General features: G+C 64.7%; 3 protein-coding genes across 18 annotated transcripts; 1 reads left to right on the plus strand and 2 right to left on the minus strand.

The window, feature by feature from the left end:
* Window positions 1-138: 138 nt before the first annotated feature.
* CNOT12 (CCR4-NOT transcription complex subunit 12) lies at window positions 139-9,320 on the minus strand. 16 transcript variants are annotated; one of them, XM_086894985.1, is made up of 14 exons: window positions 9,041-9,317; window positions 8,434-8,566; window positions 7,818-7,953; window positions 7,066-7,690; window positions 6,306-6,378; window positions 4,298-5,539; window positions 3,000-4,048; window positions 2,097-2,930; window positions 1,659-1,977; window positions 1,318-1,447; window positions 1,098-1,234; window positions 780-940; window positions 614-679; window positions 139-440 (listed from the first exon to the last, which is right to left on the minus strand). In XM_086894985.1, exons 1-13 carry the CDS (start codon window positions 9,058-9,060, stop codon window positions 619-621), a joined length of 4,920 nt encoding a protein of 1,639 aa, XP_086751111.1. In that variant the 5' UTR covers window positions 9,061-9,317; the 3' UTR covers window positions 139-440; window positions 614-618. The 16 variants fall into 16 exon arrangements, with proteins under 16 accessions (XP_086751111.1, XP_086751112.1, XP_086751114.1 ...); XM_086894986.1 differs by having other exon boundaries at window positions 1,659-1,974; window positions 9,041-9,316; XM_086894988.1 differs by having other exon boundaries at window positions 1,659-1,974; window positions 6,306-6,375; window positions 9,041-9,101.
* A 495-nt stretch (window positions 9,321-9,815) lies between these two features.
* On the minus strand, window positions 9,816-16,268 carry SSRP1 (structure specific recognition protein 1). Its single transcript, XM_086894997.1, has 17 exons — window positions 16,177-16,268; window positions 15,525-15,683; window positions 15,140-15,325; window positions 14,869-14,974; window positions 14,205-14,395; window positions 13,898-14,128; window positions 13,705-13,808; window positions 13,466-13,594; window positions 13,082-13,303; window positions 12,926-12,998; window positions 12,380-12,518; window positions 12,242-12,287; window positions 11,619-11,742; window positions 11,077-11,247; window positions 10,752-10,834; window positions 10,455-10,635; window positions 9,816-10,210 (listed from the first exon to the last, which is right to left on the minus strand). The coding sequence occupies exons 2-17, from the start codon at window positions 15,576-15,578 to the stop codon at window positions 10,142-10,144; spliced, it is 2,109 nt and encodes a 702-aa protein (XP_086751123.1). The 5' UTR covers window positions 15,579-15,683; window positions 16,177-16,268; the 3' UTR covers window positions 9,816-10,141.
* A 596-nt stretch (window positions 16,269-16,864) lies between these two features.
* On the plus strand, window positions 16,865-21,173 carry P2RX3 (purinergic receptor P2X 3). The gene is made up of 12 exons (XM_086894998.1): window positions 16,865-17,252; window positions 18,031-18,166; window positions 18,249-18,320; window positions 18,392-18,458; window positions 18,854-18,947; window positions 19,029-19,106; window positions 19,289-19,430; window positions 19,955-20,085; window positions 20,181-20,274; window positions 20,351-20,416; window positions 20,589-20,666; window positions 20,775-21,173. The coding sequence occupies exons 1-12, from the start codon at window positions 17,113-17,115 to the stop codon at window positions 20,895-20,897; spliced, it is 1,221 nt and encodes a 406-aa protein (XP_086751124.1). The 5' UTR covers window positions 16,865-17,112; the 3' UTR covers window positions 20,898-21,173.
* The last annotated feature ends 1,165 nt before the right edge of the window (window positions 21,174-22,338 follow it).

Here is a 22,338-nt window from a genome sequence, read left to right on the forward strand (position 1 = left end):
GCTGGGTGCACCCAGGGTGGGCACAGAGTGGTTTTGGAGGTGTCCCTTGTTTCCTGCACAGCTCCTGTGTCACATGGTCCCCTCTTCAGGGATCTCTGTGATCCTCACCCATGGGCCAGGAAAAGAGCCAGGACTCTCTGAACTGACCAGCGAGGTTTTATTGTCTGTGGCAGCGGCACCATGAGCCGGACCCATCGCCCTGTGTCCAGGGCCATACACGAGCAGGGGGGAGGGGAAGGGGGAGGCTCGTGCCCACCCCCAGCCCCCTGGGGACTAAGGGGACGGGGTACATTAGGGGGATGGGGAGGAGGTGTTGGGAAGACAGGGACCCTGCGAGCTTGTACAAAGTGCATAGGTAGGTATGTGTGTGTGTGTGTGTCCCCATGGTAGGGGACAGCCCTGGTCCAGGGACAGTGGTCTGTCAGCATCGGGGAGCGAGCCTGGAAGTGACACAGGGGGGAGGGGGTGAGGACCCTGCAGGGGCCCCCCAGGGGTGACCCAGCCCAGGGGGATCCAGCCAGGGCAGAGAGGAGGGAGGGGGCTACCCCCAGCAGTGCAGACATGGGGAGCTGGGGGGGTGCGTCCCCAGCACTGCCTCAAATCCCACACTCACCCAACTCAAGGCTTCTTCCTTTTCAGCTTCAGCGCTTGCAGCCAGTTTGGGGCAGAGGCCTCAGATCTGGGGTAGTGGCAGAGTTTCAGCATGAGCCCCCAAAAACCTGTCCCGGGACCCAGACTGATCCCCTCAGCCTCCATTAAGATCCTGGCCCCACACTCACCCTGAGGATTTCTCTGGCTTGGGAGGCAGGGTCGGGGGTTTCACACCAGGGATCTTGCAGGACTTAGAGCGCTGCACATGGGGGTCTTTAGGAGGGGTCCCCTTGCTGTCCCCTGATGATGTTCCCTCTTCAGCCGAGCGGTTGCGACCCCTCAGCTTAGCCTGGGGGCAGAGAGAGGTCAGGGAGAAACACAGTGCTCTGCCAGCCACATCCCCCACTGCCTCCCCCCTGTCTCCCAGGCCCCAGCCCCACCCTGCCTCAGTTTCCTTGTGTTCTACCCTCTCTTTCACCTTGCAGTCAGGAGTCCAAGGGACTCACCTTGATGGCAGAGGCGCTGAGGCCAGGAAAGAGAGGCACCTTGACCCCCTTGCCCGAGGGTGAGCCGCGCATCCGCCGGCTCCGGGGCTCCTCTGCTGCCTCCTCATCGGAGGACACTGGCAGGGCTGGCCGGGGCTCTGTGGGCACACAGGGACAGTGTCACCATGACAGTGTGTCAGGACAGACACCCTGCTCCCATCCCCATCCCCGCTGGGCTCACCCGTGGAGTCCCGGAAGATCCAGCTCTCCCCCTCAGTGGCGGTGGGACGCAGGGATGGCGCCCGGTGCTGGCGCTTGCGGCCCAGGCTGGCCTTGCAGCGAAACACGCTGCTGTCCAGGAGTTCTGTGTCCTGCCAAGCCCGGGGGACAGGTCACAGCTGGCACAGAGAGCCCAGGGACTCCCCATCCCAGCCAACACACCCACAGCCTCCACAGCAGTGCTGGAGGCCCTCAGTCCATGGCTGTCCCTAGGGGCAGAGATGCCCCATCCAGACATGTCCTGTGACAGCCAGGCAGTCCTAGGCCATACAGGGTGATTAGAATCTCCCCACTTCCACTCACCTCCAGAAGGGGAAATTCCTGCCCCTGCTCCATGGACCCCTCGGCCTCGGGGGCAGCCAGAGAGAGCCGCTGCTCCCCCAGCCTCAAGGAGCTCTCCCCATCTGGGTGGTCTGAGGGCTGTTCCTCACTTCCTGTGTCCACTGGGATCCCACTGACAGCCTCTGGCAGCAGAGGGGGAGCCCTGGAGCTCTGTGGGGCAGTGGCTGGCTTAGAAGGATCCCTTTCCTCCTCAGAGGGGCTGGGTGACTCACTCTGGGGAGGCTCCACAGATGGAGGATCAGCTGGAATGTCACCCATCAAAGGGCTGGGGGCCAACCTGCTTGGGAGACAAAACCCCAGAGTTGCTCTAGCCCTGGGTAACACAAGCCCTGCCCCAAACCCCTCTGTTTGCCTCAGGAGAAGCTCCTCCCTCTCTGCCACCACCACCCTCCTACTTACCCATGCTCTGTGTGGGTGTCTCCTCCCAGGCTCCGCTCCCCCACACCAAGGTCCCGGTTGCGGGCAGCACAGCGGGCACTGAAGGCGCTCGCCCACTCCTGGCGACTGGCCTCAGCATCCTGTGGCTCCACACTCCAGCTGTCCAGGTCCTGGCTCCAGCAGGCATTGCCCATGTCCAGAGAGAGATCCCTATGCAAACCTGCCTGGGGCGGTGGCAGGACCCTGGACATGGAGCCATCTGAGGCTCCGGCACTGCAGGGGTCTGGCACCCGCTCTGTCCCAATGACACCGAACTGGTTCTGGCACTCAGCTGCTCCAAGCTCCTCAGCCCAGTCCCTGCTGCTGGAGCTGTCACGCTCTGGCTGGTGAGCACTGCCCCAGGTGGGCTCCTGGGCCGGGGGATCGGGGCAATGGGAGCTGGGCATGTCCTCCTCACCAATCCTGATCAGTCCTGTCTGCCCGACACTACCCACAGCGGGCCAGCTCAGCCGGGCTGGGATCAGCTCCTGCTCTTCCTCCCTGGGAATCACAGAGCTGTGCTGCCCATACCACGCTGCTCCACTGGGGCTCAACTCTCTGTCCTGGGCCTCCACATCCCTGGTGCTGGATCTGTCATCCCAGACACCTCCGCTGGCACTGAACAATTCCTCATTCTGGGTCTCTGTGTCCCTGGTGCTGTGTCTGCTGTCCCTAGCTGGCCTGCTGGATGTGAATTCACTGTCCTGGGTCTCCAGGTCCCTGCTGCTGGATCTGTCACCCCAGGCTGCTCCACTGGGACTGAACTCATCCTGGTTCTCCAGGTCCCTGGTGCTGCATTCACTGGCTTCAGCCAGCCTGCTGGGGCTGAACTCCTGGTCCTGGCTCTCTGTATCCCTGGCGCTGGATCTGTCATCCCAGGCCGGCCTGCTGGGGCTGAACTCCTGGTCCTGGCTCTCTGTGTCCCTGGTGCTGGAACTGCCATCCCAGGCTGGCCTGCTGGGGCTGAATTCCCGGTCCTGACTTTCCAAATCCCTGGCACTGGATCTGTCACCCCAGGCTGGCCTGCTGGGGCTGAACTCCTGGTCCTGGCTCTCCATGTCCTTGGTGCTTGATCTGTCATCCCAGGCCGGCCTGCTGGGGCTGAATTCCCGGTCCTGGCTCTCCATGTCCTTGGTGCTGTATCTGTCACCCCAGGCCGGCCTGCTCGGGCTGAACTCCTGGTCCTGGCTCTCTGTGTCCCTGGTGCTGGAACTGCCATCCCAGGCTGGCCTGCTGGGGCTGAACTCCCGGTCCTGGCTCTCCATGTCCCTGGCGTTACACCTCCTGTCCCAGGCTGGCCGGCTGGGGCTGTGCTCCTTATCTGGGCTCCCAGCATCCCCAGTGCTGCATCTGCCAGCCCAGCCCAGTGTTAAATTCTCATCCTTGTTCCCAGCATCCTGGGAGCTGTATTTCCTGGCCCAGTCTGGGGTGAGCTCCCCGTCCTTCATCTCCATGTCCCCGCTGCTGTACCTGCCTGCCCAGGTAGGCTGCCCGGAGTGTGGCTCCTTGTCCAGCTGCCCGACATGTCCTGTGCTGAGGCCACTGCCCCAGCTGGCCTGTCCAGAGCCAAGCTCCTCTGTGCTGCCATAGCCCTGGCCCCACTTGGCTGTGCTGGCACTGAAGTCTGGATCCTGTGGGCAGCTCTTCCCTGTGCCAAGGGATGGGGACCAGTCGCTGCAGCCCAGTTTTGTGTCCCCCATCAGCTCCGTTGCTCTGTAGTCACCACTCCAGCTCTCCTGGGCAGTGCTGTCCTTGTTGCTGTGGGTGCTGTCCCAGCTGGATTTGGTCCTGAACTCCTGCTCCTGCTTAGTCTCAACAGGCCAGTCTCTCTCCCTGGACACACCTGGGTGGCTCCAGTCAAAGGTGCTGTCCTGGCGAGGGTGGCCAATGCCAAACTCACTGCACAGGTCCTTCCGTGACCAGCCCAGCAGGTTCTGGTGCAAAAAAGGGGAGAGGAGTTAAAGGGGGAAAAGAGGTTAGAAAGGGGAGAGGAGGGAAACACCTTGGGGACACAGCACAGTGGGGCCCATCCCAAGGGGGAGGCAGAACCCATCACTTGCCCCATAGCACACAGTCCTGCTCAGCCTCCACCCGCCCCATCCCGTCCCATCCCATGGCTCAGTGGAGGGCAAGAGGAGGAGCCCAGGCCACACCGACCATACAGAGCCCCCCACACCCCTCACCTCTGGAGAGCCGTGGACCCCGGGTGACGCCAACAGCTCTGTCAGCCAGCCTGGGTCGGTGTGGGGATCAGGGTCCTGCGAGGGTCCTTCAGCCTGGCCTGGGCCCCCGGGACCCTGCAGGCTCTTGGGGCCATCACCTGCCCAGGCTGAGTCAGCTGGAGCAGCTGGATCTGGGGGGGCTGGATCCAGGGGGGCAGCTGTGGTGAGGCTGGGCTGGGTGGAGGACTCAGGCTCAGCTGGGTCCTGTCCAGGCTTTGTCACGTGAAGTGGGGAGTGGGACATGGGAGCATCCTGCTCTGCCTCTCTTTCCTCCTCCTCCTCCTCTGCCGAGCCCTCAGCCTCTCGCTGGGCCACGGGACCCCCTGGGCATGGAGCCCCCTCTGCCTGCTGGCTGTCAGGCCCTTCAGACCTGCTGTCCTTTGGAGGGCTGGGGGCCACAGCCTCCCCATCTGACTCCCCCTCTTCAGAGAGCCCTGAGTCAGGTGTCTCCCGGATGGGGGAGCGGGGAGGGAAGGCTGGCAAGCGTGCCCCCCACGACGGGAATGTCCATTCAAAGGACTGGGAAAGGCTCCAGGCAGACTCACTGCCCAGGGAGGGCTCTGACAGGAGGTCTCCAGGCCGGGGCAGGGCACTCAGTGAGCCCCCCAGCTCCCCCAGGCCCTGCCCCGTGGGTGGGGGCCGCAGCACCCCCTCTGAGGAGCGCCGGAGCCCCACATCCCGAGGAGGGGTATGGAAATCAGGACCCTGACAGGACTGTGGGGACACTGCAGAGTCATCAGGTCCCTCTGGGGAGCCTGGGGGACGAGAGGCTTTGGCAAGGGGTGGGCTGGGGGGGCCCAGGTACTCGGCAGCAGCCTCGGGAGAGCCGGGGGGGCAGGTGACTCGTGGGGGCAGTTCAGGAGTGCCAGGGGGGCTGGCAGTGCCAGGGGATCCCTCCCCTGGAGTGTGTGGGGAGCCGGGGGAATGGGAGACACTGAGCTGCGGTTTGGTGGCCAAGGGAGCGCCCGGGGCCTGGATGGAAGTGACAGGGACCTCAACTGGAGGCCTAGTGGGGGATTCTGGGGAGCCAGGGGGCAGTGTAGGGGAGTCGGGGGCCAGGAGCTCAGTGGGGGCATCAGGGGAGCCAGGGGCTGGGGCAGAGGGCTCAGCAGGCTGGAAAGGAGCTCCTGGGGCTGGGGCTGGGCAGGTGGGTGGCCTTGGGGAGCCTGGAGGTCCGAGGGCACCCAGCTGTAGAGTAGAAAGCTGTGGAAAAAGCCAGCAGGGGGTCTCGGTCAAGAGAGAGCACCTCCAAACATCATGCATCCCAAGGCCAGCCCCCCAAACCTCTGGAGGGTCCCTCCCTCCAGCCCTGCTCCCCTCCCTGCACCCGGGGCAGGAAGTGCCCATGCTGCGTGCCAGAACCAGGCTGCTCCTGCGTGACTCAGCCAGGGCGGCACCCGGCACCCCAGCCCTGCTCCCTGCCTGGCCCCCCGCTACCCCCAAAGCGCCTGGACAGATGGAGAGAAGAAACAAAGCAGGAAGAAGTCAGAACTCCCAGCACAGCCCCCTGCCCTGCTTGAGGCTGGCATCCCCCTGCCCAGTATCGCTAGGGTTTGCCCCCTTGCTAGGGTGACCTGGTGCCGGTGCCCAGGCTGCCACCCACAGTGTCACCGTGGCCCGGTGTCCCGGTCACTGCCCTGAGTGAACACGGCACGGGGAAAGGGGCTGGCGGTGTGCCCTTGGGGCCTGCCCTGCCACATACCTGCCGGGTCACCGAACCCCAGCTGGTGACTCACGGCTGCTCCCTGCCCACGCCTGGCACCGGCGTTGGCACACACCACCCCCACACCCCCGGGCCCCATGCCGGGCTCCCGGCTCTCAGCCCCAGGAAGGGGCAGCCAGCACCCCAAGGAGAAAGGAGAGACACGCACCCCGCAGAGAGGGAGCCCCGGAGGAGACAGGAGAGCCCCAAAGGAGATAGCCCAGGAGTGGAGCCGCCATGGCGCCGGAGGGCGAGGCCAGCACTCACGTCAGGAGGGGATGGTGGCCTCCGGCGTCCGTGGGGGTCCCCAGCACAGCTCGGCCCAGCTGGGGGGGAGCTGCTGCAGAGAGAAAAGGCGAAGGGGGGTAAATCCCACTGTGTGCCTCGGTGCTATTCTCCCACCAGCCAGGAGGCACCCCTGCCCCAAACCACCCTTCAAGGACGCAGGGTATAGGGGTTGGGTCCTGCCACAGCTGCACAGTCTCTGGCTTGGGCTGCGAGGGGAAGAAGGCAAAGTGGCTCCAGCTCCCCTTCCGGAAAGTTTTCGGTCCTTTGGGAGCGAGTTTCTCACACTCTGGTTCAGAGCAGCCCCCGCCCAGCTCTCCCTGAGGTGCCCGGCTCTCGGGAGTGTGGCCAAGCACTGGCCATGGCCCAGGACATCCTGCAGCTGGGAGCCCCGCCAATCTGACTGCTCCTTGTGCTCCGGCATGGCCCAGCAGGGAAAAAATAGCAAGGCTGGAAAATCAGGAGCATTTCCTGGGGGAGCGACCCCCTGCCTGTAACTCACAGAGGCTGGCTAAGAGCCCACCCACAGGCAGCTCCTGGCCCGGGACAGCCCATTCTGCAGTCGGCACCGGCTGCCCTGGCCTTCCCATGGAGGTAGCTGGAGGCACTGCAGCTCGGGAGGAACCTGGGCCCCGTGCCGGCGACCAGACCTCAGCTCCGTTACATTCCCAACCCTGGGATGGCTTGGAGTGATACCTGTTCCCACTGCCATTCTTTCCAGCATCAGTCCCTGTGCCCTCACCTCATCTCAGACACAGGGTGTCTATCATCCCCCATTCCCAGCTCGCCTGCCACAGGTCGGGGCATCTGGGGGGCTTCACTGGCAGGGTCTCCATCCGCGTCCTCGCTGGGACGCTTCCGGAAGGCGGAAAAGGTCTTGGAGCCGAAGCGGGAGGAGGGGTCGGTGCAGAAAGGCGAGAGCCAGGCCCGGTCTGGGCTTCCTGGGCCCTCCCTGCTGTCCATCTTGGCCAGGATCTCCTCCACGGTGGTGCCTGGGAACCGCTCCGGCCTGGCAGCCACTGGCACTGGCGTCACCTTGAAGGGTGCCGGGCCCTTGCGCGACGGGGTTGGCGGGGCCGGGGGCACCTCCTCCTCGGCGCCTGTGACCACGGGTGACGAGAGCCCCTTCCCATTGGGGGTCTCGGGTGATCTGACAGTGAAGGAGGGGCGCCGGAGGGGCCCCCCCGCGCCCGCGCCACTGTAGGGCTGGGGCCCGGCCAGGCGGTTCATCTTCTCGGCCGATGGCAGCTCGGGCCGGGGGTGCCGCGGGCCCGGCGTGGGGGGTGGCACCGGGGGCTTGGCGGGCACGGCCGGCTTGGGCAGCACGCGGGGCTTGGGCCGCACTGGTGGCTTGGGGCGCACGCTGCCTGCGGAGAGCAAGGGAGGGGGATGGGGTCAGCGGAGTGGTGCTGCCCCCCCAAACTGGGAACAGGTCCCCGGGGGCTGCCCCAGCAATCCCCCTGCTCCGATTCCCCCCAAGGCCGGAGTACTGACCTTTATCGGGGCTGCCGGCCAGCCCGGCCCCCGCAGTGCCAGCAGGGGACGTGCAGGGCACGGCGGGGTGCAGGGGCTGCGGCTGGGAGGCCATGGCGATGCAGGGACGTGGGGGGCACGACGCGGGGATCAGCCCCTGGGGAGAGAGGGAGAATCGTCTGGGGAGTGCCCCCAAGCCTGGGAAAACACAACCACCCTGTGGGGCCCTGTGCCAAGCCCTGTCCAGCTGTGCCAAACGGAGATCACACCGTGGTGCCACCCTTAGTACATCTGCCCCGGCTCACCTGAGCCAGCCGGACCCCGGCAGCAGACCCAGACACGGCCCCAACCCGCCCCGTAAGCACACGGACCCCACACTACACCCCCTAACGCCGTGGGGCCCCTCCTCTACCTGTCTGACCCTGCGCTAACCTGTCCCAACACACACGTGTCACTCTCACCGGCCTTCGCCAACCCCCCAGCGCCGAGCTGGCCCCCAGTTTTCCCCAGTTCTCATCTCAGCTCCCTGCCCAGGTCACCCCCGGCCCCCCCGAGCCCCCGGCAGCCCGGGAGGCACCGCCCGGTCCCCCGAGACCTTCGGCCAGCCCCTCTCAGTGGCCGCGGGCGCCCCACTCACCTTCCCCACATCAGCCTCATGTCGGGGGCGGGCCGGGGACACACGTGGGGGGCGCAGAGCGGGCGGGGAGGAGGGGTTAGTGTCCCCACGGGTCTCACGCTGCTGCCGCCGCCTCTCCCGTGACTCACCGGGGCTGCGGGGACAGGAAAAACCCGCTTGGTGCCTCCTCCCGGCCCTGCCCTCTCTCCCCGCCCTCCCCGCCTCGCTCCCTCCGGCCCCACCGGGGTCCACCCTCCCCAAGACCCCCCTCCTCTCGCCTTCCACGGGGGAACCGCCGCCTCAACCCACATCTGGAAACCATCGGGCCCGTTTCCCAGCCCGGGATGGCGGCGGGACCCCGGGATGCGGGTCCGGCCCCCCGGGGTCTTCCGCCAGCACGGCCTAGCCTCGTTGCCACGGCAACGAGGCCTCCGATCGAGTGGCTGAGTAGGCCGCGACCGAGGCCTAGTGCCGTCCCCATGACAACGAAGCCCCCCACTCAATTCGGGGGTCCCGGGCCCATGTTGCCTGCTGGAGCCGAAGCCACGTGGTCCCCCGGCGGGCGCCAAGAGCCCGGGAGGATCCCCGTTACCCGCAGCCTCATGCTGGCAGAGAGACCCCCACTCACCCTCCACCGGCGCTGCTCATGCATATTCATGAGCGCCCAGGCCACGCCCCCGACAGCGGGGAGGGGGCGGGGCAGAGCGGCGCCGCGTGGCGGGCGGACCATAGAGAGGGGCGGCTGGAGAGTCCTCCAAAATGGGGGTGTGGGACACGCCGGAGACCTCCAGCACCCCCCGAATCACTCTCGGGGATCGGAACAGCCGGACAGGACCCCCTGGACACCCCATGGAGCCCCCCGGTTGCAAATTATGCCATTCCCGGAGTCCTCCAACCGTGGGTCTGCTGCCGGAGGGCCAGTAATGCACATTTAGGTTGCTGTGACAATAGAGCCCCCCCACCATTTGGGCATCCAGGGTCCCTTGTGCCCACCGAGGACCCCCGGCTTCCACCCCCGGGAGCTCCTGCTTCCCCGTGGCCCATCCCAGCGGTGCCAGTAAAGGCAGTGGAAGGAGGGGGGAACAGGCAGCCATGGGGTCCCCCCGGGGCTGGTTCCTGACCGGGAATTGGCTGCAATCAACACCGGAGGGGAAACAGGCCTTAATCGGATCAACCCCCTCATGAGGGAGGTAGAAAAACCCCCAAATGGCATCAGGATCGAGCGAGGGGCTGTAATTAGGAGCCCTGATGGCTGAGCAGGGGCTGGGGGCCACTAATGGAGGGTGGGGAGAGAATGAAGTCAGCCCTGGAAGCGGTTCAAGGAGGGGAACAAGCTCCCGGATGGCTGCAGGAAGGAAAGAGGGATGGGGGAGCCAGCCCCACACCCACACAAACACCATCAGTAGGGTTTTTTTTTTTATTCAACCCGAGTTGCCATGTCAACAGACCCAAAATACAAAAAAACAACACCAAAAAAAACCATCGAGGGAAGGAAAGAAAAGGAGAGAAACCCAACTGTTTAGAAAAAATAAATTGATGGGATACAAATGTGCGGGACTGAAGAGCCTCTGGCACCTCCTGCCACCACGGGGTGCTGGGGGACAGGGGAACCTGGCCCTGCTCCCGGGTGGGAGCCATCCAGAGCCTGGGACCCTGGTCCCTGCCATGGGGCCGGCCCGCCCAGTTCTCTCCCGACCTGGGATCCAGCCTGGAGCCTGCTGGGATGGGGCTAATCCGAGCCGGATGCAGAGTCCTCTGAGCTGGGGGGAGGGCTGGCAGCTCCCTCGTCCTCCGAGTCCTGCAGGCAGGGGACAAAGAGGTCAGCAGGGGACAATGAAGGCAGGGCAGTATCCCCACTACAGAGGGAATAGGGTGATGGTGGTGGCTTGGGGACACTCCAAGAGGTGTCCCAGTACCACAAACATAAGGTACTACAAGGACCCAGCCTCTCCAGCAGAAACCACCACAATGTTCCCAAAGGAAGAGGGACTGGGACCATCCCAGTTGTTCCCCAGGGACGAGGGACCAGTTGTGACCCCCACCTCCTTCTTGCTCTCTGCAGAGGAGCTCTCATCGCTGGACACAAATTCCTTGCTCTTGAAGCTGTCGCTCATGCCCTTAGCTGGGGACTTGGAGGATGAGGACTTGGAGGTGGTGCCTTTCTTGTCCCCTTTCCCCTTCACCTGCTTCTCCTGTTTCTTCTTCTTCTTCTTTGACCTCTCCCTGCGCAGATGGGCAGAGGGGAGAGGAGCTGCATTACCTGGCTGGCAGCGCTCTGGCCCAGGGAACAGCCCATTTTGGGGGGCCAAGCCCTGCCAGCCCCTTGCCAGCACACTCACCCCCTGTGGCTGTCAGCCTTGCTGTATTCCTTCATGGCCTTCTCGTAGTCCCTCCTGGCATCTTCCGCCTTCCGATCCCACTCCTGCAGCCAGAGCACAGGGTCAGCGAGGCTGCCCCTCCTCCTCCACCATCCTACAGCACCCACCTGCACCCCACCCTGCTCCCACTTCTGATCACCAAGCCCACTAGCCCTAGGACGTCCTCAACCCTTCCAGATTCCCCATCTGTGCAGTTCCAGGCTCCCAAGAGCAAGGAAGGGTCTTCCATATCCAGCCTCCCCTCCTGCACCAGGCCCAGCTCTGCCCTGGGCCTCCCATCCCTCACCTCCTTCTTCTCCTTGGACATGGCCTTCCAAAGCTCCCCAGCCTTCTTGGACAGATCAGTGATGCTGATGCCAGGGTGGTCTGACTTGATCTTCTCCCGGCTGGCGTTCAGCCAGAGCATGTAGGCCGACATAGGGCGCTTGGGAGCGTTGGGGTCCTTCCCCTTCTTGCTCTGGGAGGTGGAGAACACTCATGGAACCTCAGTGCACCCCTGACCCAACACCTCAGGACCAGGCTCTGCTCACTTCTGCACCCCCCAGCAATCCAGCTGCAGCCCTGGGAGAGGGGCTGGTGGGTCACAGCTGGGGGTCAGGCTGCTCAACAGCACAGCAACAACCAGGATAGGCTGGGCATGGGAACATCACGTCCTTGGGAAAGGCTCAGCCTGGACCCATATAGAGGCAGTGATGCCAGGCCTGGACAACAGCTCTGGTCAGCACACTGGTGAGTGCTGCAGGGGCTGAGGTGAGGCAGCTCAGCTGGGGCTGTGACCCTCCTGATCCCACTCCAGGAGCTGGTCCTGCTCCCACAGCAGCCCCTCACCTCTGGCTGCTTCTTGCGGGGCTTGCGGTCCTTGACGATCTTGGCCTTCTTGGCCGGCTTCTTGTCCTCACGGTCGCTGTCGCCATCACCGCTGGAGGAACTGGCTGAGGCATTGCTGTCAAACCTGCACCGGGGCATCAGCCTCAGAGCTGCTCCCAGACACAACAGCCCTGAGGCTTCCCGGGCTGGAGCTGCTCCGCTCCCGTTAACAGCCCTCAAGGGAGCGGCCTTCCACGAACACAGCTCATTGTGTTCTGCTTCCTGGATATTTGGAGCTCTCATGGTGCCAGGGCTCAGCTTCAAGCTCTCCCCACATGTCCCGCCCCCCCATCCTCACCCCTGCCTGGGGCTCTAACCCTCTTCCCAACTGTCCTCTTTCCTGAAAAGTGCAGCCAAGGCCTCCCCAGGAGCCCTTCCAGAACTCTCTCATACTGCCTAATGCCATTATAATGAAGTGAACCCAAAACTGCCCCAGCTGCCCACCCTTCCCAAATCCAGGGCTGTACAGTCCCAAATCTAGGTGATCCCAGTCATGCTGTGAGCATCTCTCAATGCTCACACAGCCCTAGAACACCACCTTCCTATGGGGCTTTTGGATAGAGACCTGCCTGGCCTCTACTCACTCTTCAGCCACATCATCATCCTCTTCTCCAGGGTTGAAGGACTCATCTGGAGGAGAAAGCAAGTGCTCAGTGCTTTGGATCATCACGGGGAGCAGGAGCTGGAGCACCACAGCAGCCCCTCGCAGCCCCAGCCCTCACCTGTCTCCTCTCCAGAGCCATCACTGCTGTCATTGGCATTCTCCTCCCGGATCTTGCCCTCCTCTTTCATCCTCTCCAAGTAGGCATCGTGCTGGTCCTCATCAGAGTCGGCATATTCATCATAGCTCTGCTTCATTCCCTGTGGAGAGGTGGGATGAGAGCTGCTCCCTGTGTCTCTCTCTGGAACACAGCCCTGGGTGAGCATGGCCCTGGGCATGCACAGGGCAGGGGACAGACATGGCTACGTCCCCTCCTTCCCCCCTCAGGGCCCCGGAGAGAGGGGCAGAGCAGTTATGGGGGTTAGGGGGGCCCTCTCACACCACGCTGGGGTTACTGGGTTAGTCAGAGACCACCACAGCCATGCACAGGAAACCTGCACCAGGAGGAGGAGGAGGACAAAGAGGAAGGGATATCGCACGGACCTTTTTCCTCTACAAGGGCAAGGAGAGAAAAGAGAGGTGAAAAAAGGAGGGAAAAGCAGACAGATTGTGGGAGAAGGCAGTGCTAGCACCAGTGGGTGCGAGCCCTGCCCCACGTGGCTGATACCTCCTTCAGCCCCCGGTTCTTGATGTTCAGCTTCTTGGCATTGACGAAGTCGAAGAGCTTCCCGTACTCCTCCCTGTGGAAGAGGGCACAGTCAGGCCGGGGGTGCTGGGGAGCTCTGGTGGGCACAGCCAGGCTGGCCCCACAGCCCACACCCACCTCTCGATGCTGCTGAAGGTGTACTGGGTGCCCTGCTTGGTCTCGATCTCAAAGTCAAAGGAGCGGGTGGTGGTGGTGCCTCGGGCAAAGTTGACAAAGGAGATCTCATCGAAGCGGATGTGCACGGGGGGCTTGTGAACGTAGATGAAGCCCCTCTCCAGTGGGTACAGCAGCCCTGAGCTGGCCTTGTAGGAGCAGGTGATGCACTGGGCTCCGGAGTGTCTGCAGGACAAACACTGCTATCCATGGGGACAAACACCCTCCCCGAGCACAGCCCTGGCAGACAGGCCGTGCTCCCCGGCACAAATCACACAGAGAGCCCCTTCCCTTTCCTGGCCATGGGAATGAGGTGAAAAGAGAGGAACTGGCCCTGTAATCACTCACCCCTGGAAATTTCCAGGCACAGTGATCTTGCGGTTCACCAGCGCCTTCATCACCCGGCTGACCATCTCGTAGAGGGACCCTGACATGTTCTTGGTGAGCCGCCCCTCAAAGCGCTTCTCCACCTCCTCCCTGTGTGGAGGGAAGGAGGGCAGAGGTGAGAACTGAGTCCGGGGGGGTAAGTACCTCCCTCAGGATCCAGGGAGGGGTCTGGGAAGTGGCGTGGCATCAGGAGAGCTCACTCATTCATATTGAGGGTCAGGGAGATATCCTCATCCTTGGAGAACAGCAGGATCAGGAAGTGGTAGCGGGTCTGGCCTTGCTTTATCGGGGGGTCCAGGCTGATCTGGAAAGAGAAGAGGAGGTGAAGACACAAAACCCTCCTGAACCACCCCTAATGCCCTTCCAGGGGAGGGCTGAGCCATTCCCACTCACCACGAAGAACATCTGGCGCTGGTCCTTGTGCGGGAGCAGGAAGAGGCGCAGCACGGTGGTGTAGGGGATCTTGTAGTCGAAGGTCTTGCCGTGCAGGTGCAGGAAGGTGGGGTAGATGCGGATGTCGTAGCGCCCGCGCGGCGTCAGGCACTGCAGCTCCCGGAAGATGCAGATGGCATCACCGGTGGCCTGGATCACGTCTGCCTTGGACAGCACGTTCTGGGCGAAGGCCTACGAGGGAAGAGGTCAGAAAGGTCCCAAAGGGTCCCTCGCTGCCGGCCCCCACCCTCCTGCCAGCCCCACGCACCTCCACGGGGTCCACACCGTCCTCCTGGGTGGGTGGCACGTAGAACCGGACCTCCATGAGCGAGACCTCGGCGTCGTCGTTCTGGTGGAACTCCAGCGTCACCTCGTTCTTGCCCGTGGTGCACTGGGACACGTTGCTGAGCGGGATCTCGAACACCGGCTGCTCCCCAATGTCAAAGGACAGCAGCTGCCCTGCGGGGACATCACAGCCAGCTCACAGCTGTGCCCCACAAACCCCACCTCCAGACACAGTCTCGCTTGTCTCCAAAATCCAGCAGTGCCTCTGTTCTCAGATGCTCTCTGCATTCCCACCCTCCAAAATCTCAAGACTTTCTCCCTTCCAGCTGCATCCATGGAAATTGGCACTGATCAGAAACACAAAAAGGAGCTGTCTGACCCCATGTGTCCTTGTGCTGGAGGCACATCCACCAGCTACCCTGACTCCCTTAAGAACAGCAGCTCTGCCACACAGGTGCAGATTTCACACCAAGCACAGAGCCCCGGGATTCAGGGCCCTCCTGCTTTCCTAAGATGGCAAATGTCCTCACTGTCCCTGAGGACATCCCTAAAAAGCAGCTGCTCCTAAGGGAATGGCTGGGGGAGGAGAACAACCACACTGGTAGGAACATCCCACCCCATGACCTCAGGCTGCCATTGGAACTCACCTCCAAACCTCACTGTACCCCAGTTCCAGCCCTTCACACACAGATCCTTCTCCATGAGCTCCAGGCAATAGTGGGCCTTGAAGAAATCTGAGAGCTTGTCAAATTCCTGGGTTGGGCAAGAGAGAGGGAAGACCATCAGGAACCACCAGTGCCCAGAGCCCCAAGTGAGACACAGCCCCTGGGCATGGAGATGCAGAGGACAGAGCTGTTCTGGGGCTGGCAGGGAGCACAGCTGGACCCGGGAGAGTGGGAGCAGGAAACAGGGACTCACCGACTCCCGGAACCCGTCATACTTGTAGACGTGGCCATTCTTGGTGAGCAGCTTGAGGCCATGCCCCAGCGCCACGCGCCGCCACACGCCCTCGGCCAGTTCTGAGGCCTGGATGTTGTCCACCTTTCCTGTCTTGCTGTTCTTGAAGATGACGCCCTGCCGGCTCAGCCGCAGCCGCCCATCATTCTGTGGGAGAGCTGGGCATGAGGGGACTCCGTCCCATGGAGCCACCACGGCCCTGTTGGGTGCAGCCCTCCAGCAGCAGCACCACCAAGCAGCCACAGCTTCATCCCCCACACTCTCCTCATCATACAGCATTTGCTCCCACATCCACACCCCAACCCTGGAAGTCCCCCTGGGGCCATCCCCATGTCCCCTCGCTTACCATTGACCCCTTCACCTCCTGGTAGATCTCGTTGAACTCCAGCGTATCGGCCATGGCGGCTGCGGGGTGCGGGAGGGGACAGGGACGAGCTCAGGGAGGGTTCAGCAGCCCCCTCAGCCTGGCATGCCCGGGGCAGGGCAGAGGAGTCAGTCACGGCAGCTGCGGGAGGACAGCGGGTGAGCCGGGTGAGCTGGGCTCCTGACCCTCCCCAGCACTCCCAAAACCAAACCTCACCCCCCTAAACTCCCTAAGCTCCCACCCCCAGCCCCGGCCGCAGCCTCTCGCGGTGGCACCGGACTCACCGATGCGGGCGACGCCCGGCCCCTCTCTCTCCCTTCCCCAGATGTGCCGCGGCCCCAGAGCCACCCCTTCCTGCACCCCTCGGCCACCGCTGTGTCATCGCACCTCTCGAATCCCGCGCCCCTGCTCTTCCCCTCCCTCTCCGCACCTCAAACCAGCCACAGCACCCGCAAATTCTTTCCGGACCTCAGCTCCCAAGCGCCGCCCGGGCCTCCCCCCAACCCCAGGCCTGCCCCCTCACCCCGAGCCTACTCACATCTCAGGCCTGTTCCCCCATCCCAGCCCGGCCTCCCCTGACTCCGGCTTCTCCCCCGCGAGATTCAAACACCCCCCATCCCCCGGGCAAACCCACCCGGCCCCTCCGCGGCGCCGCCGCCGCCGCTTTTCCCGCCTGCGCAGCGCGAACCGCGCGGAGCCGCCGCCGCCACCGCCGCCGGAAGTCGCGCGAACTTCCGCCATGGCGCCGGTCCGCGCGGGCGCCCCCTGGCGACGGGGCGGGTCCGTGCCGCGCACCGCAGCGCTCCGGACGACCCCGCCCACAGAGGCGGTGGGGGCGGGGCTAGAGCGGCCGAGACCCCGCCCCCCCGCCGCCGCTCTGCCCCGCCCAGTACCATAGAGAGTAGGGGGGAGGCACCCTATTGGCCAGCGCGGGACGAGCCCCGTGACGTCACCTCGTGTGGGGACCACCCCCCCCCCCCAAACCCGGGGTGCCCCAAAGTGTTGGAACTGGACAATGGGGCGGCTCTGAGCGGTGCACCCCTGAAAGCGCACGCAGGGGACACCCCCCACCTGCGGGGGTGTCCCCCACGAACCAGGCATCCCCAGTCTGGGGCGCATCTCCCACGGGCACCCCAACGCGGGGCTCCCCGGTCTCAGAATGGATCCCCCGTTTGGGGCTCCCCACTACAGGGACCCCCGGAAAGGACCGTGGCTGCACCCCCTCCATGCCCCCAGGAAGGGGGGGCGACCCCTCCCGTCCCCCCGGGCCCTGCCCCCGCCCCCGGCCCCCGCCCTGCCCCCGCCTCCGCCCGCCCGTCCGCACCGCCCTCGCTGCCCGCACCCCTGCGGGTGCTGCCCACACCCTGCCGGTGCCCGCACCCTGCCCGTGCCCCTCCGGTACCCCTGCCGGCACCCGCGCCCGCGCCCTGCCCTGCCCGCATCCCCGCTCACTGCCCGCATCTCTGCCCTGCCCTTCCCGCATCGCCCTCCGTTCCCGCAGCCCTGCCTGCCGCTGCCCTGCCCGCAGCCCTGCCCGTAAGCCCGTCGCCGGCCGCCTCCCGCGCTGCCCATGTCCCTCCTGCGCTCCCGCACCCGCTGGGTGAGCGACTTCTTCTCCTACGAGACCACCAAGTCGGTGGTGGTGAAGAGCTGGGTGGTGGGAGTCGTCAACCGCGGCGTCCAGCTCCTCATCCTCGCCTACTTCGTCGGGTGAGCCCCCCTGGCAGCCGCCGGGACACCCCCCGGGCACCTCCGGGACACCCCGGCTCGGGACATCCCTCGGAACACCGCCGAACCCTCTTCCCGGCACCGCGGCAGCGCGGTGACTCCCACTTGCTGCTGGAGGTGACACCGGGGGGTGACAAGGGTGATGGAAGATGACGGCGTGTGGCAGCGGGGTCACAGCGAGGGGACGCCCGGGCGGCGGTGTGGGGTGAGGGGGTGGCCAGGCCAGGAGTAGGGGGTGATGGAGCAGAGGAGGGACGGGAGAGCGGGTGACAAAATGTGTCAGTGCTGGGAATTCAGGTGTACCGGAGCAGGTGACACGATGGGGATAGCCAGGAGACTGTGCCGCTTGACAAGGCGGGACAGAGGATGTCGGTGCGGGTGACACAAGGGGGACAGCCGGAGAGCGTGCCGATGCCGTTGACAGGAGGGTGGCAGCGCAGGTGACATGATGGGGACAGCAAGGTGTCGTTACGGGTGACACAAGGGGGACAGCCAGGAGGGCATCTCGGGTGGATGACGGGAAGGGGACAGTGCGGGTGACACCCGAGAAGCCGCTCGGCCCCAGGGGTGACAGAAGGGGGTCCCTGTGCCCGACTGCTCCCGGAGGGTGACGGCAGCCACCGGCGGAGGGATGTCAAGCGGCTGTCGGGGACGGGCAGCCGCTGGTGCTGACAGCTCCGGGCAGCTCCGGGGGGCGCCGGGAGGTGCCGGTGGTGTCCGGGGGTGGCTGTCCCCAGCATCACCCGCGGTGCTGTCCCAGCTGGGTGTTCCTCCATGAGAAAGCGTACCAGGTGCGGGACACCGCCATCGAGTCCTCCGTGGTCACCAAGGTGAAGGGCGTGGGGCGCTACGCGGGGCAGGTGATGGACACGGCCGACTACGTCACGCCCCCCCAGGTGAGGGCCGGGGACCGGGGGGGTCGCTGAGGGGCGCGGGGCCACCCCCCCGGACGGGTCGTGTGACAGCGACGTCCCTTAGGGCACCTCGGTGTTCGTGGTGGTCACCAAGCAGATCCGGACCGAGGACCAGGCGCAGGGCGTGTGCCCGGAGGTGCGGGGGGGCAGGGGGCGCTCGGGGGGACCCCTCGATGAGCCCCCCGTCCGCTGACCCCCGCCCCGCAGAGCGAAGCCGCGTTCCACTGCTCGGCGGACCGGGATTGCCGGGAGATGAGCCCGGGAACGAGCAACGGTGAGGGGACCCCGGTGGGAACGGGGGTGGGGGGGGCTGGAGGGACCGGGCGGAGCCACCGCGGGCAGGAGAGAGGGACCCTTGGTGGGCTCAGGGAACTGGGGGGGTCCCGAGGTTCTGATGCGGCAGCTGGAGGTCTGGGGGGAGCCGGGGTTCAGGGTCCCAAGGGTACCGACGGCAGTCCGGGGGTTCCAGGAGTGATGATGCGAATCTGGGGTCTCAGGGGTGCTCCCGAGGGTACCGACGGCAGTGCGGGGGTCCCAGGAGTGATGATGCGAATCTGGGGTCTCAGGGGTGCTCCCGAGGTACTGACGGGAGTACAGGGGTCCCAGGGGTGCTGACAGAGTTCAGGGCTCCGAGGTTCCAGGTGTGCTGACAGGGGTTAGGGGTCCCAGGGATGCTGACAGGGCGCTGCGTCCCCTACAACGCGACCCTGCGCACCTGTGAGATCCAGGGCTGGTGCCCGTCCGAGGTGGACACCGTTGACGTGTAAGTGGGGTTGGGGGGACAGAGGGAGGAGTAGGGGACATGCTCCCTGCCGTGTCCCCAGTGTCACCCCCTTTATTCTAGCCCCATCATGCTGGAAGCTGAGAACTTCACCCTCCTCATCAAGAACAGCATCCGCTTCCCACTCTTTGGCTTTGAGAAGTGAGTGGCACAAGACACGGGGGGACACAGGGGGACATGAGGACAGGGGGATGGGGTAACACAGCGACAGGGGGACACAGGCACAGGATGGTGGGAGGACACTGGGATGGGGGTCCATGAACCCCAGACTGCTGCCTGATAGCACATCCCTCCATGTCCCCCGTGTCCCCCTGTGTCCCCAGGACCAACCTGCCACCCCCTGGCAGTGGGGCGGAACTGGGCCGGTGTCGCTTCCACCCACAGCTGCAGCCCCTGTGCCCCATCCTGCGCCTGGGGGATGTGGCACGACTGGCTGGGCAGGACTTCCCTGTGCTGGCTGCCACCGTGAGCGGGGACACAAGGGACACGGGAGGGGGGGAGGATGGGGTGGGTGTGGGGACACAGGGGTACAAACAGGTGGGATGTAAAGGGCATGGGGACACGGGACTTGGGGACACGGACACGGGATGTGGACATGGGGACAAGGGACATGGGATGGTGATGGGGGGATTTGGGGTGGTAGTATGAGGACACGGACAACGGGGACATGGGTTTGTACAACATGGGGGGATGCAGGGGTGAGGGATGTTGGGAACAAGACATAGGATACAGGAGCACAGGACACAGAATGAGGATGTGGGGCTTGACACAGGAACATGGATGTGGGTGCATGGGGTTTGGGATGTGGGACATGGGATGTACAGACATGGAGATTTGAGACATGGGGTGCAGGGGGATGTGGAGCTTGGGGAGATGAGACTGTGGGATGTGGGTTCATGGGACACGGAGCCATGGGATGCAGGACTGTGAAACTGCGGACCTGGTGCCATGGGGCCAGGGTCCGTGGTGCTGATGCAGGGCTGGGGCAGGGGGGTGTGCTGGGGATCAAGATCGGGTGGGTGTGTGACCTGGACCAGGCCTGGGAGCGCTGCCTGCCCCGCTACTCCTTCACCCGCCTGGACAGCCTGGCCCGGACCCCTGCCCCTGGATACAACTTCAGGTATGGCCAGGGCACACATGGAACAGGGGTGTGCACTGCCTGGCACGGCTCCTGTCCCCATGTCCCCACATCCCCATGTCCCCGTGTCCCCGCAGGCACGCCAGATATTACCGCTGGCCCGACGGCTCCGAGCGCCGCACCCTCATCAAGGCCTTTGGGATCCGCTTTGATGTCCTGGTGTACGGCAGCGTACGTGTGGGGCCGGGGACTCGGGGGGTGGCAGGGGGGTCGGGGTCTCCGGCCAACAAGGGCTTTGCACCCCCAGGCTGGGAAGTTTGGCATCGTCCCCACCCTCATCAACACGGTGGCTGCTTTCACCTCCATTGGTGTGGTGAGTTGTGGGTGTTCTCAGCCCCAGAGTGGGGACAGCTCCCAGGGCAAAAGGGGCAATCCCATGTCCATGGGGCATGGGGACATGGCACAGCTGCAGGGTGACAGCGACCTGGCTCCATGGGGGCCTGAGGGTGCCCCGCAGCGCCTCACCCCAACGCTGCCGCCCCCAGGGCACGGTGCTGTGCGACATCATCCTGCTCAACTTCCTCAAGGGCGCTGAGCACTACAAGGCCCGCAAGTTCGAGGAGGTCAGACATGGGGTGCTGGGATTCCGAGGGATGGGGACACCTCTGAGGGGCTCGATTGGCCCCCCACGGGTGCAGCGACTCACCCAGTGCCCGTCCTCTGCCCCACAGGTGTCAGAGGCTGGTGTGCCCGCCACCCCTGCCAGCCCCACGGCGTGTCCCCCTGGAGCACTGGGAGCCTGCTCCCGAGACAAGCAATCCACCGACTCGGGCACCTTCTCCCTCGGCCACTAACCCCGGGGGCCGTGGGGCGAACCTGCCTGGTGAGGGGCTCACTGGGACCAGTCTCCAATGTTCCTCCCCCTGTGAGCCCCATCAGCATCTGACCGTCCGCAGCGCCCACCCCAGGTTGTCCCAGTACATCCCAGTGTCCCCAGTGCCCACACGGGGTGCCCCAGTCCTGTCCCTTGCCCCCAGGGTGCCCCCCCAGCACCTCCCTGTGCTCACCCCCCCACGCCGAGGGGCTGCGCTCCCCTCCACCCCCAATAAACCCGTGGCTCGCAGCACCCACTCGTGTCCAGCCTTGGGGGGGCCGCGGGGCGGTCTTGGGGAGGCTGACGGGCAGAGTTGGGGTGCAGGAGCAGAGGGAAGAGGGGTCAGGGTGCTGTCCTTGGGAAGGGGGACACTGCGGGGGGAACTGCCGACAGGAGGAGCGCTGTGCCCACAGCGCTGCCCGTGGAAAAGGGCACAGAGGGACAGGAGCTGTGCCCTAGGGCTGTCACTTCCTCGGTCGGATGTGAGTAACTCTGCTGGGTTCAGAGGGAGCCTCCGGATCCCTCCTCGTGCAGGGTCAAGCGCTGCCCTTCCTGCTGGGAGTGGGGGTCTGGCTCCTCATCCCCTCCCGTGGGGGCTCCCACCCCAATCCCCCTGCAGAGCCAGTGGGGATGCCGTGAGGCCTGGCTGATTCCCAACGGGAGCTGCTGGTGCCAAGTCCCAGGAATGACGAACGAGGGTCCCAGAGCCGCTCGCTGGTGCCCAGGGCAGCCCCCGCCCCGCAGGGGGAGCGGCTCTTGCCCTCCCCCCACTGCAGATAGCGGAGCTCCTTATCAGCCCCATGGATTCCTTATCAGCCAGCCTTGGCCACCCACCCACCACCCGTGGCCACCACAAACCCAGCCTGGGGGGGTTCTTCCCCAGCGCTGAGACCAATGGGACCCCCTGGGTGGCACCGAGGCCGAGCCACCCCAGCTTCCAGGACAGCGAGGGGGTGACTGGGACACTCAACACGCACTTTTTGGAAAGGGAAGAGACTGGAGACGGAGTCATGTGTGGTGGCTGGAAAGGGATACTTGTGCTGTGTTCCAATTAGGACAGAGATAGCTGGCATTGTTATTAATAGCCATTAATAGAACTGCTCATTAGCAGTCCTGCTCATTAGCGGGGCTCCGGCCAGGGCGAGAGCAGCCCGGGGAGCCTCACCGCGATCCCGGGGGGCTCATTAGCAGTACTGGTGTTTCCCCGTTAATGCTGTTAATTAGCAGAAAGGCTCGAGTGTCTGCACTGGGCACTGGGGGGTTCCGGCCCTTCGTCATTCCAGCCTGGGATTTGAACCAGAACTGGGCACTCTCGCAGTTCTGCCAGCAGTTGGAGCAGTTTTGGCGTTTAATACCTCTCTCCCCACAAGCCGGCTGTCCCCGCACCGAGACACGGGATCATTCCTTATCTCCAGCCTGAT

This window comes from Cyanistes caeruleus, chromosome 6 (genome assembly GCF_971803275.1).
Source record: "Cyanistes caeruleus chromosome 6, bCyaCae1.hap1.1, whole genome shotgun sequence".
Classification (NCBI taxonomy): domain Eukaryota; kingdom Metazoa; phylum Chordata; class Aves; order Passeriformes; family Paridae; genus Cyanistes; species Cyanistes caeruleus.